At 56.1% G+C, this 17,848-nt stretch overlaps 1 protein-coding gene across 1 annotated transcript in view; it reads left to right on the forward strand.

Annotated features, from left to right (window-relative positions):
- Nucleotides 1–17,848, forward strand: part of LOC132808782 (histone-lysine N-methyltransferase 2A-like) — a 79,845-nt gene that overhangs the window by 47,433 nt on the left and 14,564 nt on the right. The window contains exons 21-29 of the mRNA XM_060822233.1: nucleotides 658–816; nucleotides 1,751–1,868; nucleotides 4,130–4,208; nucleotides 4,955–5,109; nucleotides 8,990–9,172; nucleotides 10,646–12,341; nucleotides 15,282–15,368; nucleotides 16,010–16,122; nucleotides 17,524–17,766. Coding sequence (XP_060678216.1) covers nucleotides 658–816; nucleotides 1,751–1,868; nucleotides 4,130–4,208; nucleotides 4,955–5,109; nucleotides 8,990–9,172; nucleotides 10,646–12,341; nucleotides 15,282–15,368; nucleotides 16,010–16,122; nucleotides 17,524–17,766 — 2,833 coding nt within the window. The remainder of the gene's footprint in view (nucleotides 1–657; nucleotides 817–1,750; nucleotides 1,869–4,129; nucleotides 4,209–4,954; nucleotides 5,110–8,989; nucleotides 9,173–10,645; nucleotides 12,342–15,281; nucleotides 15,369–16,009; nucleotides 16,123–17,523; nucleotides 17,767–17,848) is intronic.

A 17,848-nucleotide genomic window follows, 5' to 3' on the forward strand; every position in this document is an offset into this window, starting at 1 on the left:
CCCTCCGACAGTGCCCACTCCCTCAGCACTGACTCTCTGACAGTGCCCACTCCCTCAGCACTGACCCTCCGACAGTGCCCATTCCCTCAGCACTGACCCACCGACAGTGACCACACCCACAGCACTGACCCTCCGACAGTGCCCACTCCCTCAGCACTGACCCAACAGTGCGGCGCTCCCTCAGCACTGACCCTCCAACAGTGCCGACTCCCTCAGCACTGACCCTCCAACAGTGCGGCGCTCCCTCAGCACTGACCCTCCAACAGTGCGGCACTCCCTCAGCACTGACCCTCCGACAGTGCGGCGCTCCCTCAGCACTGACCCTCCAACAGTGCCGACTCCCTCAGCACTGACCCTCCGACAGTGCGGCGCTCCCTCAGCACTGACCCTCCAACAGTGCCGACTCCCTCAGCACTGACCCTCCAACAGTGCGGCGCTCCCTCAGCACTGACCCTCCAACAGTGCGGCACTCCCTCAGCACTGACCCTCCGACAGTGCGGCGCTCCCTCAGCACTGACCCTCCAACAGTGCCCACTCCCACAGCACTGACCCTCCGTCCTGTGACAGCAGTAGAATACAGTGAGGTGTGTGCTGGGTGTATTGCCTGCTGTGCGTGCTTAGTTCTGATCCTCTGTGTGATCTCTCCCCTGTACGTAGCGATGTGAGTATTGCCAGAAGCCTGGGGCGACTGTTGGATGCTGTCTGTCTTCCTGTCAGAGCAACTACCACTTCATGTGCGCCCGTGCCTGTAAGTGTGTCTTCGAAGAGGACAAGAAAGTCTACTGTCAACGCCACAAGGACTTGGTGGAAGGAAAGGTTTGTACCTCTGAGAGAGCACAGCCCAGTCGCAAGAGAGCAACTGCTGTCTGATACTGGGTATAGGGGAATTCACACTGTTTGCACACTCCCATCCCCTCACCGTGCGGGGGGAGTCACAGACCCCCGTCCCGTCACCGTGTGGGGGAGTCACAGACCCCCGTCCCGTCACCGTGTGGGGGAATCACAGACCCCCGTCCCGTCACCGTGTGGGGGAGTCACAGACACGGACCCCCGTCCCGTCACCGTGTGGGGGAATCACAGACCCCCGTCCCGTCACCGTGTGGGGGAATCACAGACACAGACCCCCGTCCCGTCACCGTGTGGGGGAATCACAGACTCCCGTCCCCTCACCGTGTGGGGGGAGTCACAGACACAGACCCCCGTCCCGTCACCATGTGGGGGAGTCACAGACACAGACCCCCGTCCCGTCACCATGTGGGGGAGTCACAGACCCCCGTCCCCTCACCGTGTGGGGGAATCACAGACACAGACCCCCGTCCCATCACCGTGTGGGGGAATCACAGACACGGGCCCCCGTCCCGTCACCGTGTGGGGGAATCACAGACACAGACCCCCATCCCGTCACCGTGTGGGGAATCACAGACACGGGCCCCCGTCCCGTCACCGTGTGGGGAATCACAGACACAGACCCCCGTCCCGTCACCGTGTGGGGAATCACAGACACGGGCCCCCGTCCCGTCACCGTGTGGGGGAATCACAGACACAGACCCCTGTCCCGTCACCGTGTGGGGGAATCACAGACACAGACCCCCTTCCATTTCTGTGCGGGGTATTGTTTTCGGATGGGTGAGAAGTGTCACCTGCCTGGTGTCAGGGTGATTGCTGAGAGATTGTTGGATGTTTTTGGTTTGATGTTTGCTGTGAATTCCCTGTGCATCCGTTTCCATGGTAACTGCTGTCTTTTCCCCAGACTGTTTTGGAAGATGGCTTCGAGGTAATGCGGAGAACATTTGTTGATTTTGAAGGGATCACCTTGCGTCGGAAATTTCTGACAGGACTGGAACCTGAAAACATCAACATGATGATTGGTGAGTTGGTATTGTGCCCTGCAGCCTGCCCGCTGCTGGGCACCCACCCCAAGTCTCTGTCTCCATCCCCCTCCCCCTCGCGTGCTCCCTCTCTCCCCCACCCTCCCCCGCGCTCTGTCTCTGTGCCCCTCCTCCTTCCGCACGTGCTCTCTCTCTCTTCCAGCCCCTCGCGCGCGCATGCGCTTTCTCTCTCTCCCTATCACCCCCTCTCTCTGTCTTTCTCCCCCTCCCTCCCTCTCCCTGTCTTTCTCCCCCCTCCCTCCCTCTCTCTGTCTTTCTCCCTCTCTCTCTCTCTCTGTGTCTTTCTCCCCCCACGCTCTCTCTCTCCACCCCTCTCTCTTTCTCCTCCCTCCCTCTCTCTCTCTGTCTTTCTCCCCTCTCTCTCCCTCTCTCTCTCTCTCTCGCCCCTCTGTCTCTCCCCCCTCCCCCCTCCCTCTCTCACTCCCCCTCCCTTTCTCTCTCTTCAAGCGCTATCTCTCTCTCTACCTTTCTTCCCCCATCTCCCTCTCTCTCTGTCTTTCTCCCCCATCCCCTCCTCTCTCTCCCTCCCTCCCCCTCCCCCTATCTTTCTCCCCCTCCCTCTCTTGCTCTCTCTCTCTTTTTCACTCTTCTTTTCTCTGTTTCCCTCTCTCTCTCTGTTTCCCTCTCTCTCTCTCTGTCTCTCTCTATGCTGTCAGCAAGCCCAGTAGCACACGTAGAAATTGTGTGTTTTACATTATCTGAGCTTATTCAGCTTTGCTGATGGAAACATCCCTTTACCCTCTTAAACCTCTACACTGTCCCCCCATCAAACACTCCCAGGGACAGGGACAGCACGGGTTAGATACAGAGTAAAGCTCCCTCTACACTGTTCCCCCATCAAACACTCCCAGGGACAGGGACAGCACAGGGTTAGATACAGAGTAAAGCTCCCTCTACACTGTCCCCCCATCAAACACCCTCAGGGACAGGGACAGCATGGGGTTAGATACAGAGTAAAGCTCCCCCTACACTGTCCCCCATCAAACACTCCCAGGGACAGGGACAGCACGGGGTTAGATACAGAGTAAAGCTACCTCTACACTGTCCCCCCATCAAACACTCCCAGGGACAGGGACAGCACAGGGTTAGATACAGAGTAAAGCTACCTCTACACTGTCCCCCCATCAAACACTCCCAGGGACAGGGACAGCACGGGGTTAGATACAGAGTAAAGCTCCCTCTACACTGTCCCCCCATCAAACACTCCCAGGGACAGGGACAGCACGGGGTTAGATACAGAGTAAAGCTCCCTCTACACTGTCCCCGCATCAAACACTCCCAGGGACAGGGACAGTACGGGGTTAGATACAGAGTAAAGCTCCCTCTACACTGTCCCCCCCATCAAACACTCCCAGGGACAGGGACAGCACGGGGTTAGATACAGAGTGAAGCTCCCTCTACACTGTCCCCCCATCAAACACTCCCAGGGACAGGGACAGCACGGGGTTAGATACAGAGTGAAGCTCCCTCTACACTGTCTCGATCACCCATTCTCAGGGGCAGGGATGATGTGAAGCTCCCTCTAGTGTCGAACCTGGATATTGCTGCACGTAGGCAGAGATTTTGGGAAGATTCCCAGCCTGGCAGTGTCAGGGTACACACACAAGAATGCCATGTCCCTCGCCAGTCGGGCACCGACCTGGCAGAGTGGGCGTGTGTTTATCTGAATTTAGCTTGAATTCTCCCTTTGCCATGCTGTTTGTTCCTGTGCTATTCCGGGCTGTGCTGTGTTCTGATATTTGCTGTTCTCGTGTGGATCCTGATCTGTGCGAGGGACACAATAACCATGTGTCGTGTCACCCAAGCTGTCTTTCATAAACCGAGGCTGATTCCTTCCTGCCTGCTGGTTTAGATTAAATTAAATGAATATTGTCCGGAATTGCACGCTGCTCCCAGGGGACAGCTGCCCTGAAAACTCCCACAAGCTTGTCTCAAGTCCTGTCAGGATGGGAACCTGCCACCTTTCCCCAGACTGGGACTCCAGGGTCATGGCGTTTGGATCTGCATGGGTCATCCCTGGCTCAGCAGGTCGGTGCTCACGTCCAGTGCCCAATGACCTCTCCCCTCTGCCTCACCCTCAGGGTCAGAGAGGCACGCTCCCAATTGTACCTCATGGCACCCGTCTCTGTACCACCTGGAACTGGTACTCCTCCTCACCCGCTGTCCCACTAGATCTCGTCATATTACCCGATCAGATATTTCAGTTCTGTCTCACCTTCTCTCTCTCTCTCTCTGTTCAGGGTCCATGACCATCGATAGCTTAGGAATTCTCACAGAGTTGTCAGAATGTGAAGGACATATCTTCCCCATTGGTTATCAGTAAGTATGCTGTTTCTTATGGGCATGTGGAGTTCCTGAAGGAGCTGTCTCTCACTGGGATACAGTTCCTGAAGGGGCTGTCTCTCACTGGGATACAGTTCCTGAAGGGGCTGTCTCTCACTGGGATACAGTTCCTGAAGGGGCTGTCTCTCACTGGGATACAGTTCCTGAAGGAGCTGTCTCTCACTGGGATACAGTTCCTGAAGGGGCTGTCTCTCACTGGGATACAGTTCCTGAAGGGGCTGACTCTCACTGGGATACAGTTCCTGAAGGGGCTGTCTCTCACTGGGATACAGATCCTGAAGGGGCTGACTCTCACTGGGATACAGTTCCTGGAGGTGCTGTCTCTCACTGGGATACAGTTCCTGGAGGTGCTGTCTCTCACTGGGATACAGTTCCTGGAGGTGCTGTCTCTCACTGGGATACAGTTCCTGATGGGGCTGACTCTCACTGGGATACAGTTCCTGAAGGGGCTGTCTCTCACTGGGATACAGATCCTGAAGGGGCTGACTCTCACTGGGATACAGTTCCTGGAGGTGCTGTCTCTCACTGGGATACAGTTCCTGGAGGTGCTGACTATTGGGAAATGGGCTGCTATTCCGAAGTTGCTTCTCCCCCTCTCTCCATCTGGCCCTGCTTGAAAACTGTCCTTATGTCCATATTCTGCTCTGAGCCCCCTGTGGGAAGTTCCATTGTATGAAATGGGCTCTATAAATATTTGTTTGCTCCGTTGTTGTACTGCTCAGATGTTCCCGTGTGTACTGGAGCACGTTCGATGCTCGGCGGAAATGTGTCTATCGATGTAAGATCATGGAGTACCATCCACCTGCCTCCGAAACTGATCTCAACAGTCAGGACCAGGGCACTAACCACACGATCGTTCATAGCCCCAGCACGGCAGGTACATGGCTACGGGGAACTGTTACTCTGTGTATAAACCCTCCCCCCGAACCCCTCGATTAGATTCCAGTCTGTAACTCCCTCCTGGGGTATCTGTTATTCTGTATATAAACCACCCCGAACCTCTCGATTAGATTCCAGTCTGTAACTCCCTCCCGGGTATCTGTTATTCTGTATATAAACCACCCCAAACCTCTCGATTAGATTCCAGTCTGTAACTCCCTCCCGGGTATCTGTTATTCTGTATATAAACCACCCCAAACCCCTTGATTAGATCCCAGTCTGTAGCTCCCTCCCGCGGTATCTGTCATTCTGTATATAAACCACCCCGAACCTCTCGATTAGATCCCAGTCTGTAACTCCCTCCCGGGGTATCTGTTATTCTGTATATAAACCACCCCAAACCCCTCGATTAGATTCCAGTCTGTAACTCCCTCCCGGGGTATCTGTTATTCTGTATATAAACCACCCGGAACCCCTCGATTAGATTCCAGTCTGTAACTCCCTCCCGGGTATCTGTTATTCTGTATATAAACCACCCTGAACCCCTCGATTAGATTCCAGTCTGTAACTCCCTCCCGGGGTATCTGTTATTCTGTATATAAACCACCCCGAACCCCTCGATTAGATTCCAGTCTGTAACTCCCTCCCGGCGTATCTGTTATTCTGTATATAAACCACCCCGAACCCCTCGATTAGATTCCAGTCTGTAACTCCCTCCCGGGGTATCTGTTATTCTGTATATAAACCACCCCGAACCCCTCGATTAGATTCCAGTCTGTAACTCCCTCCCGGGGTATCTGTTATTCTGTATATAAACCACCCCAAACCCCTCGATTAGATTCCAGTCTGTAACTCCCTCCCGGGGTATCTGTTATTCTGTATATAAACCATCCCGAACCCCCCCGATTAGATTCCAGTCTGTAACTCCCTCCCGGGGTATCTGTTATTCTGTATATAAACCACCCTGAACCCCTCGATTAGATTCCAGTCTGTAACTCCCTCCCGGGGTATCTGTTATTCTGTATATAAACCACCCCGAACCCCTCGATTAGATTCCAGTCTGTAACTCCCTCCCGGCGTATCTGTTATTCTGTATATAAACCACCCCGAACCCCTCGATTAGATTCCAGTCTGTAACTCCCTCCCGGGGTATCTGTTATTCTGTATATAAACCACCCCGAACCCCTCGATTAGATTCCAGTCTGTAACTCCCTCCCGGGGTATCTGTTATTCTGTATATAAACCACCCCAAACCCCTCGATTAGATTCCAGTCTGTAACTCCCTCCCGGGGTATCTGTTATTCTGTATATAAACCATCCCGAACCCCCCCGATTAGATTCCAGTCTGTAACTCCCTCCCGGGTATCTGTTATTCTGTATATAAACCACCCTGAACCCCTCGATTAGATTCCAGTCTGTAACTCCCTCCCGGGGAGCTGTTATTCTGTATATAAACCACCCCGAACCCCTCGATTAGATTCCAGTCTGTAACTCCCTCCCGGGGTATCTGTTATTCTGTATATAAACCACCCTGAACCCCTCGATTAGATTCCAGTCTGTAACTCCCTCCCGGGGAGCTGTTATTCTGTATATAAACCACCCCGAACCCCTCAAGCGATTGAAGTTCTGGGTGTAGAATGATGGAAAGCTTTCGAGCAGATGGGGAAGGGGCATGCCCTTGTGCTGGTATCACCCAGTTATTAACCCGGAGACCTCGGGAATATTTTGCGGCCCCGGGTTTGAATCCCGTCACTGCAGATGGTGGAATTTGAGTTCAATACAAATCTGGAATTAAGAACCTCAAGGTGACAGTGAATCTGTTCCCGATTATTGGAAAGCCCCATCTGGGTCACTCAGAGAAGGAACCCGGCCTCCTTTCCTGGTCTAGGCCTACATGTGACTCCAGACCCACAGCAATGGGCTGGGCTCTGAACTGCCCACTGGGGCAATTAGGGATGGGGCAGCAAATACTGGGGCTAGCCAGAGACACCCTCATCCTGGGAATCAATTGAACGAAACGCACATGGAAGAAAATAGAAAGGCCAGTCACAGAATCCTCCAGCTCAGGGTCAGGCCCTTCGGCCCACACTGGTTCATGCTGACCAAAGTGTCCATCCACACAAACCCCATTACCCTGCAGTTGGCCCTTATCCTTCTACACTTTCCCTCTCCCTGTGTTTGCCTTTTAAATGTTAATGTGTACCCGCCTCACCCACTTCCACTGGCAACTCATTTCACATGGATGCTGAAAATGTGTTGCTGGAAAAGCGCAGCAGGTCAGGCAGCATCCAAGGAGCAGGAGAATCGACATTTCAGGCATAAGCCCTTCTTCAGGAATGCCTGAAACGTCGATTCTCCTGCTCCTTGGATGCTGCCTGACCTGCTGCGCTTTTCCAGCAACACATTTTCAGCTCTGATCTGCAGTCCTCACTTTTTCACAGGAATGCCAACCTCTGCATTAAAAACATTGCTGCCCCTCAGGTTCCCTTTAACCCTTTCCCCTCTAACCTTAAACTGATGCCCTCTCGTCCTCGGATTCCCCAGCCCTGGGACAAAGACTTGGAGGGCAGTTCACCCTCTCGTCATCTCGGAGACTTCGAACATAAGGGCTCGGATCAGGAGTAGGCCACTGTTCCGCCATTCAATAAGACCGTAACTAATCAGCTCCACTTACCCGCCCTCTCACTGAAGTTCTTCATGATTCAAAAGTATCTCTCTTAGCTTTAAAAACATTTACTGAAGTAGCATCAATGACTTCACCGGACAGAGAATTCCAGAGATTCCCAACCCCCTGGGTGAGAAACGTCCTTCTCAATGCAGCCCCAGATCTGTTCCCCCTCATCTTGAGGCAATCCCCTCTTATCCTAGTTTCACCCCACTGTGGGAACATCCTCCCTACCTCTATCAAATCGATTCTTGCTTCATTTTATATGTTTCTATAAGATCCCACTGCATTTTCTAAATTCCAATAAATATAATCCCAGTCTACTCAGCCTCTCCTCATAAGCTGACCCCCTCAACTCTGGAACCAACCTCCTGTGCGTCCCCACCAGTGTCAGGACATCCTTTCTCAAGGAGGGAGAGCACAGCTGCCCGCAGTAAGCTGCCCCCCCCTCACTCTGGTACGCTCTGAAGAAAACAATCCCAGCTTATCAAATCATAGAATCCCTGCACTGTGGAAACAGGCGCTTCGGCCCAACAACATCAGACCAACCCTAACCCGCACATCCCTGGGCACTATGGGACAATTTCCCATGGCCAATCCACCCTAACCTGCACATCCCTGGGCACTATGGGACAATTCCCCATGGCCAATCCCACCCTAACCTGCACATCCCTGGACACTATGGGACAATTTCCCCTGGCCAACCCACCCTAACCTGCACATCCCTGGACACTATGGGACAATTTCCCCTGGCCAACCCACCCTAACCTGCACATCCCTGGGCACTATGGGACAATTTCCCATGTCCAATCCACCCTAACCTGCACATCCCTGGGCACTATGGGACAATTTCCCATGGCCAATCCACCCTAACCTGCACATCCCTGGACACTATGGGACAATTTCCCATGGCCAACCCACCCTAACCTGTACATCCCTGGGCACTATGGGACAGTATTGCATAGACATGTCTCACCTCTCCCTCAGGTCCTCGAGTCCTGGCAATGTCCTTGTAACTGCCTTCTGCCCTCTTTCCAGTTTAATAACATGAATGACATCCAGCCCATCGCGTGAGTGGTGTCCCGGTTCCAGGGTGTCTGTGGGGAGGGGTCGGGGGGAATGTTCTAACTGTGAGTGTAGCTAACCACTGACTGTTTCTGCTGCTGCATATTGTCTGGTGTGACCTCAGCCCATTTGTCTCTGCTTCCTCCAGAGGTGAACGATGCCATGGAGCCCGCTGGCAAGGGGCAGGAGGAGCAGCCGCCTTCGCCCGAGGGTCAGAAAGCCAGGCCCCTGCCCCCTCCCCGGCCATTCCCCTCCAGCCGCATCAAGACGCCCAGCTACCCCGCCGGCTGCAGGTGGTCATCGGGTGGATCGCGACCCCTGCCCTCTCCAGGTGAGTCCGCTCAGCCACCTCACCTGGTTATGACTGGTCAGACCAATCAGCCACTTGACACCAACCGAAGCTCCCTCTGTGTCTAAAGACAGTGTTTGCCCCCACCAAGGGCAAGAGCCAAGCAGCAGTGTAAACATCGCCCACACTGAGGTTGAGTGATTGGATTTACAAAGAGATCTTGTCCTTGCCCAGGTTGGGAAAGCACACCAGCCTTCCCCAGATCGATCACAACTGAAAACACAGACAGGAACCCTTTTCAATGTCTCATCAATCACATTGAACACCGTGGATTCACTTAACCTTTCCCAACGGATTCTAGCATTTTCCCCTCTGACTGAACTTCCCTCTCCCTCACCTTCCCTCCCTCAAACACTGGACTTACAGCTTTTCTCATTCACTCCTGGGACACGGGTATCACTGGCTGGGCCCAGTGTTTATCACCCTGTCCCTAGTTGCCCCCCTTGGGAAGGTGGGGGTGAGCTGCCTCCTTGACCCGCTCCAGCCCATGTGCTGTAGGGGAGACCCACAATGTCCCTGAGGGAGGGAGGGGATGGTACACACTGCTGTTACTGAGGGGGGTGGGGGGAGGGAGGGGATGGTACACACTGCTGATACTGAGGGGGGGTGGGGGGAGGGAGGGGATGGTACACACTGCTGTTACTGAGGGGGGGTGGGGGGAGGGAGGGAGGGGATGGTACACAGTGCTGTTACTGAGGGGGGTGGGGGGGAGGGAGGGGACGGTACACACTGCTGTTACTGGGGGGGGGGGGGGGAGGGAGTGGACGGTACACACTGCTGTTACTGAGGGGGGGGTGGGGGTGAGGGAGGGGACGGTACACTCTGCTGTTACTGAGGGAGGTGGGGAGGGAGAGAGGGGACAGTACACACTGCTGTTACTGAGGGGGAGGTGGGGGGAGGGAGGGGATTGTTGTGGGTGTGGGGCCGGGGGCTGCTTTGTCTCTGGATGGTGTGGAGTTTCTCGAGTGTTGTTGGAGCTGCCCCCACTCAGGGGCAAGTGGGGAGTATTCCCTCCCCCCTCCTGCCTTGGACCTCGTTGTTGCCAGTTATAGGGCCTGTCTGCTTTGAGTAAAAAAAGGGCTTATGCTCAAAACGTCGAATTCTCTGTTCCTGAGATGCTGCCTGGCCTGCTGTGCTTTGACCAGCAACACATTTGCACCTGTCTGCTTTGCCCCACCCCCCCCCCCCTCCTGTTTATCTCTCCCCACCACCACGTGAGAGTTGGAAACTGAACCGACTGGGGGCTGCTCTCTTTTGAGAAGGGTGGGGACCTGATTGTGGGGTTTCCGGCTGTGAAAGGGGTTCCGCTCAGGGGGAGAGGGATGTGGAAACGTTCCTTCCACTTGTGAGTCAGGGGGCTATCGATGGTGGGGAGGCCCGAGTAAATCTGGTGGGGGGGGATTGGTCGGAAGTGTCGCTGGTGTAACGGAGTTGTTGGTTTTGTGTGTGTTCCAGGGAGCCCGGCGTCCGTGTCTCATCACATCCTGACGGTCAGCGACCCCGCCATCTCTCCCAGCCGCCGCTCTGTGGTGCCCAGACGCCACAGCCTGATCACCCACCACGTGGTACCGAGGGGGATGGTCACCTCCCCTCCCCGGCCTGCCCGGACTCCAGCCCCCCTGGTCAGGAGCAAGGACGGAGCCCCCTCCCTGCCCCCCCGGGACGCTGCGGAGAGGAAGACTGAGGGGGCGTGCACCCGCCCGCGGGTGGGGCCCACGCTCCCAGGGGCCGAGCAGCGGAACGGGCTGGAGAGGGAGCCCCGGGGCGAGCCCAGGGAGGTGCCCAGCTCCAGGCGGGTGCTGCCAGGGGACGCTGGGGGGCCGCAGCACGGCAGCCCCCTGGGGCCCAAGATCCTGGAGACGCTCGGGCAGTTCGGTGTGCGGAGGGTGGAAGCCCCCGGGCAGAGGAGGGAGGAGGAGGAAGAGGGGGAGGAGAAGGGGTCGCTGGAGCTGCCCTGCCCCCCCCTCAGCGCCGCGGAGCTGCTGACGCCGGGGAGCATGTTCGAGGGGACGGGCAGCGAGGGTGTCCCCTCCCTGCTGGGGGACGGGGTGCACCCCTTCGACGCCATCGACCTGGACATTGTGTCAGTGCTGAGCTCGCCCAACCTGCTGGCGTGTGGGGCTCAGGGAGACTGCCCTGTGCCCGCTCCGGCCGCGCAGGGGGAGATCCCGCAGCCGGGAGCCGCCGTCCCCGAGAGGAAAGGGCGCCCGCGAGGCGCGGGAGTAGGAGGAGGAGGAGGGGGCGCCAGCGAGGGCGAGGAGGAGGAGGAGGAGGACGAGGACGATGACCTGGACAACTACTACAACTTTGCCCGCACGGTGGTGACCGAGGAGGTGATGGAGCAGCTGGCGTCCGAGTGCTTCGGCCTGGACTCGGCCGAGGTGCCCACCATCGACCAGCTGGACGGGGTGGACGACTCGGACGGGGGAGGGGGCGAGGGAGGGGGTGCGGAGGAGGGCCGGGCGCCGCCCTCTCCCCCCCAGCCCCACCAGGCGCCCCTGCCCGCGCCCCCAAGCGAGGAGCCCGGCAACATCCTGCCCTCGGAGATCATGGACTTTGTGCTGAAGAACACCAGCTCTCCCCCTCCTCCGCCGGCCGGCGACCCCCACTTCCCCGAGCCCCCCCGCATCCAGAGGGCATGCGGGGGGCTGTGCGCGGGGAGCCCACCCCCTCCCCCTCCCCCTGCCCAGCCGGGAGGCGGCGTGGTGCTGCTCAACAACAGCGGGCGGCACGTGGTCATCCTGAAGGGGGCGGAGGAAGGGCCGGCGGCTTGCCCCCAGCCCCAGCCCCCACGGGCCGGCTACGGGACGGTGCTGCTGGCCTCCCCGGGCCCGGTCTCCCTGCTCCAGCCCCCTCCCCCGCCCCTGCCCGTCCTCAACCTGGTGCTGGGACGCCGCGAGACCCCACCCCCTCCCCCACTGCCGCCTGCGGTCACCCGCCTGGTGCCGGTGCCCCGGAGCGGGCTAGCGGCCTCCCCATCGGGTTCACCGGACCGCGCCCCCACCAAGCACCCTCACCCCGCCCCCCCAGCCGCAGCCTCCTCCCACCCTGTGCTCGCCAAGAAGCCGAAACCCTCCCACGTGTGGATCGATCAGCTGGGCGCGGAACGCAAGGTGCTGGAGGATCTGCCCCAGCCTCCCACCTCCTTAGGGTAAGGACCAGCCTCGGGGGGAGGGGGTGGTGATTGAGGGTGGGGCGGGCACGTCTTCCCCCACCCCTCAGTGATGTTTCCCAACAGTGAGTGTTGACCACCCAGGCCTGTGCTTTGACCGCACGGCTACGGCGATCAGCACGTCGCGAGTTTTGAGAAGATTTCTCGCTCAGGTTGAGGTTCCAGATGTCGGTCTGCTCGCTGAGCTGGAAGGTTCACTTCCAGACGTTTCGTCACCCCACCAGCTACTAGTGGGGGGGGTGGTGGCACATAATCCCGCCAAGCCTTCCATTTCCACAGCTTCTCCCATCCAGATGCCTCTTAAATGCTGTCATTGTACCAGCCCCCACCACTTCCTCTGGCAGCTCATCCCAGACACGTACCACCCTCTGGGGAAAAAGTTGCCCCTTAGGTCCCTTTTATATCTTTCCTCTCTCACCCTAAACTTGCACCCCTCTACTTCTGAACTCCCCCCCACCCAACCCCCAGCGTCTGTTTATCCTATCCATAGTTAAAAATCACACCATAAGGCACAGGAGTAGAAGTAAGGCCATTCAGCCCATCGAGTCCTTTCCACTATTCAATCATGGCTGATGGAATTTCAACTCCACTTCCCCACATTCTCCCCATCGCCCTTAATTCCTTGTGACATCAAGAATCTATCAATCTCTGCCTTGAAGACATTTAGCGTCCCAGCCTCCACTGCACTCTGTGGCAATGAATTCCACAGGCCCACCACTCTCTGGCTGAAGAAGTGTGTCCGCATTTCTGTTCTGAATTGACCCCCTCTAATTCTAAGGCGGTGTCCACGGGTCCTAGTCTCCTCGCCTAACGGAAACAATTTCCAAGCGTCCACCCTTTCCAAGCCATGTATTATCTTGTACATTTCTATTAAATCTCCCCTTAATCTTCTAAACTCCAATGAGTACAATCCCAGGATCCTCAGCCGTTCCTCATATGTTAGACCTACCATTCCAGGGATCATCCGTGTGAATCTCCGCTGGACACGCTCCAGTGCCAGTATATCCCTCCTGAGGTGTGGGGACCAAAACTGGACACAGTACTCCAAATGGGGCCTAACCAGAGCTTTATAAAGTCTCAGTAGCACAACGGTGCTTTTATATTCCAATCCTCTTGAGATAAATGACAACATTGTATTCACTTTCTTAATCACGGACTCAACCTGCATGTTTACCTTTAGAGAATCCTCGACTCGCACTCCCAGATCCCTTTGTACTTTGGCTTTATGAATTTTCTCACCGTTTAGAAAGTAGTCTCTGCTTTTATTCTTTTTTCCAAAGTGCAAGACCTCGCATTTGCTCACGTTGAATTCCATCAGCCATTTCCTGGACCACTCTCCCAAACTGTCTAGATCCTTCTATAGCCTCCCCACTTCCTCAGTACTACCTGCCTGTCCACCTAACTTCGTATCATCGGCAAACTTCGCTAGAATGCCCCCAGTCCCTTCACCCAGATCATTAATATATAATGTGAACAGCTGCGGCCCCAACACTGAACCCTGCGGGACACCGCTTGTCACCGGCTGCCATTCCGCAAAAGAACCTTTTATCCCAACTCTCTGCCTTCTGTCAGACAGCTAATCCTCAATCCATACCAGTAGCTCACCTCGAACACCATGGGTCCTCACCTTGCTCAGCAGCTTCCCGTGTGGCACCTTATCAAAGGCCTTTTGGAAGTCTAGATATACCACATCCACTGGGTTTCCCTGGTCTAACCTACTTGTCACCTCTTCAAAGGTTTGTCAGGCATGACCTCCCCTTACTAAATCCATGTTGACTTGTTCTAATCCGACCCTGCTCTTCCAAGAATTTAGAAACCTCATCCTTAATGATGGATTCTAGAATTTTACCAACAACCGAGGTTAGGCTCATTGGCCGATAATTTTCCATCTTAAAGTAGTTCATTCCTCAGGTGTCTCCACAACCACCTGATGAAGGAGTAGCGCTCTGAAAGCTAGTGCTTCCAAATAAACCTGTTGGACCATAACCTGGTGTGGTATGATTTTTAACTTTGTCCACCCCAGTCCAACACCGGTGTCTCCAAATCCTATCCCCTCATGATTTTATAAACCTCTATAAGGTCACCCCTCAGCCTCCGACGCTCCAGGGAAAACAGCCCCAGCCTGTCCAGCCCCTCCCTGTAGCTCAGACCCTCAGGCACCCTGGTAAATCTTTTCCATGCCCCCCTCCTGTGTAATAATATCCACAGCAGGTGGTTGGTATTGGCTGGGGTTTACAACCAGTTAGTCAGAGACTTGGCTAAAGAAGCAGTGGCCCTTTTCCTTCTGTGGGTCTGGGGAGGAGTGGGGCCTGAAGGATCTTAACGCAATCCTTCCCGGTCTTTCCCTCCGGCCAGGGGACACCTCTGTTTTTTTTAGTTTGGTATGTTTGTGGGAAGTGGGGTTATAAGGGGATGAGAGCTTCAACCAGTAGAGTTATAAGTCATTAATTATACAGTCATAGAGCTGTACAGTCATAGAGCTGTAGAGCATGGAAACAGGCCCTTTGGCCCATCTCATCCATGCTGACCAGATATCCTGAATTGATCTAGCCCCATTTGCCAGCATAATCCCTCTAAACCTTTTCTAGTCATGACCCATCCAGATGCCTCTTAAATATTGTCATTGTACTAGCCCCCACCACATCCTCATGCCATACACGTACCACCTCTGGGTGAAAACCTTACCCCTTTAGATCCCGATGGGCAGTGAACAATGTCATGTTTCTGAGAGCTGGCATAAGTGTGATTGGCCGAAGGGTCTCCACACGTGCCAGTCCGACTGTGCCATTGGTGGGAGAGTGATTCTGCCTGATCCCAGGGAGAGGTGGGTGACTGAGAGAGACCACAGGGAGAGAGGGGGGGGGTGGGGATAGAGACTCGCACACTGTCCTCACCATAAACCACCCTCTTGTTTTGCAGAAACGGTCGTGTACGGATAAAAACACCAACTATTAAGGCCACTTTAAACCTGGATCGGACAGCAAGCCTGAATTCACACAACGTCAGGTACGGTGCTCCCTGTGTCCTCTGTCCGTCTGTGTCCTCCTGGGCGTGAGATGTCTGAGGCCCACCGCAATGGGGCACTCCCTCAGCACTGACCCTCCGACAGTGCCCACCCCCTCAGCACTGACCCTCCGACAGTGCCCACCCCCTCAGCACTGACCCTCTGACAGTGCCCACTCCCTCAGCACTGACCCTCCGACAGTGCGGCACTCCCTCTGCACTGACCCTCTGGCAGTGTCCACTCCCTCAGCACTGACCCTCCGACAGTGCCCACTCCCTCAGCACTGACCCTCCGACAGTGCCCATTCCCTCAGCACTGACCCTCCGACAGTGCCCATTCCCTCAGCACTGATCCTCCGACAGTGCCCACTCCCTCAGCACTGACCCTCCGACAGTGCCCACTCCCTCAGCACTGACTCTCCGACAGTGCCCACTCCCTCAGCACTGACCCTCCGACAGTGCGGCACTCCCTCAGCACTGACCCTCCGACAGTGCCCACTCCCTCAGCACTGATCCTCGGGCAGTGCCCACTCCCTCAGCACTGACCCTCCGACAGTGCCCACTCCCTCAGCACTGACCCTCCGACAGTCTGTGTCACTCTGTAAGGTTCTCTCTGGGTTTACTAACTCTCTGCTTCCATCCAGGTCGGAGTCAGGCAAGGAGCCCTCCTCCAACGTCATCGGCCTGGCAACGTTGGACTCTCCTGTTTGCCAGAATAACCGGGGCCACCCGCTCCGAGACTGGAAACGCTGTGCCGGTAGGGGAAGGGTCTCGTGTCTCCGGGTGGTGGGGAGGGGGCTCGGTCTACAGTCTGATTGTACAGGGGGCGGTATATGGGGCTAGAGATGTACACTCACAGAACGGGGTGAGGAAGGGACACCACAGCTGAGGGAGTGAGGGGGCACAGGAGATGGTGAGGGGGGTACCAGTTCGGGGTGGGAATGCCAGGGCTGAGGTTACAGACGTGAGGAGTGATATGGGGCTGGAAGGGGTTACAGAGATAGGGAGGGGGTGTAGGGACTGGAGGGGGTTACAGAGTTAGGGAGGGGCTGTAGGGGCTGGAGAGGGTTACAGACATAAGGAGGGGGTGTAGGGGCTGGTTCAGGTCCATGCTTTTTAAATGTTGCAATTGTACCACTTCCTCTGGCAGCTCATCCCATACATGTACCACCCTCTGGGGAAAAAGTTGCCCCTTGGGTCCCTTTTATATCTTTCCCCTCTCACCCTAAACCTATGCCCTCTAGTTCAGGACTCCCCCACCCCAGGGAAAAGACCTTGTCTATTTACCCTATCCATGCCCCTCATGGTTTTATAACCTCTATAAGGTCACCCCTCAGCCTCCGACGCTGCAGCCTCTCCCTATCACTGAACCGGAATGTCTGAGGGCAGTGTGGCATTCCGATTGCCCCCGGTGCTGCTGCTGGGAGCTCGGTGACACCCCGGTGTGAGAGGGTTTAGGGTGTAGGTTAGCTCGCTGAGCTGGAGGGTTGGTTTTCAGACGTTTTGTCACCACGCTCAGTAACATCATCAGTGAGGCTCTGGTGAAGCGCTGGTGTTAGTGACCCACTTCCTGTTGGTGTCTCTCTGTTCCGGTGGGGGATATCAGCTCCAGTTCCTCTTCTCAGGGAATGGTCAGTGGGCTCCAAATCCAGGTGTTTATTGATGGAATTCTGGGTTGAATGTCGGACATTTCAGGTTTCCCACGTGTCTCTGTTTCACCCGTCCTGTGAGAGAGCTCTGTGTGCCATTTCTGAGTCATTACCTCAACCCCCTGTCTCTCTCCAACCTCTCTCCCCCCCACTCCCTCCCTCTCTCTCCCCCCACACCCTCCCTCTCTCCCTCCCACACCCTCCCTCTCTCTCTGCCCCCACACCCTCCCTCTCTCTGCCCCCACACCCTCCCTCTCTCTCCCCCCACACCCTCCCTCTCTCTGCCCCCACACCCTCCCTCTCTCTGCCCCCACACCCTCCCTCTCTCTGCCCCCACTCCCTCCCTCTCTCTGCCCCCACACCCTCCCTCTCTCTGCCCCTCCCTCACCCATTTCCCCCCCCTTTTTCTGTCCCCCACGTGCCCCCTCTCTCCCCTCCGTCTCTCCCTCCTCCCTCCCTCACCCACTTCCCTAATCCCCCTCTCCCCCCCTCCTCCCTTCCCCTTGCAGCTGAGCTGAGCTCAGACGACGAGTCCCCGGCTTCACCGGGCCGTGAGGGGCTGGAGGGCGAAGACGAGGACGAGGATGATGAAGAGGACGATGAGGAAGAGGATGATGATGAGGAAGAGGAACAGGACGAGAAGGACAAGGAAAACTGGAAAGGTTCAGAGAGCCAGAACCAGGCCGGGTCCCACCTGCGGTTCGAGATCACGAGTGACGATGGGTTTAGTGTGTGTGCAGACAGCATCGATGGTGAGTGCACATCAAGGCCGGGGGACGGGAGGGGGCTTCCCAACCACTATCAGGCAGCTCGGTCTCATGGCCAACAGTACAG

Source organism: Hemiscyllium ocellatum, assembly GCF_020745735.1.
Source record: "Hemiscyllium ocellatum isolate sHemOce1 chromosome 38 unlocalized genomic scaffold, sHemOce1.pat.X.cur. SUPER_38_unloc_5, whole genome shotgun sequence".
In the NCBI taxonomy this organism is placed as follows: Eukaryota; Metazoa; Chordata; class Chondrichthyes; order Orectolobiformes; family Hemiscylliidae; genus Hemiscyllium; species Hemiscyllium ocellatum.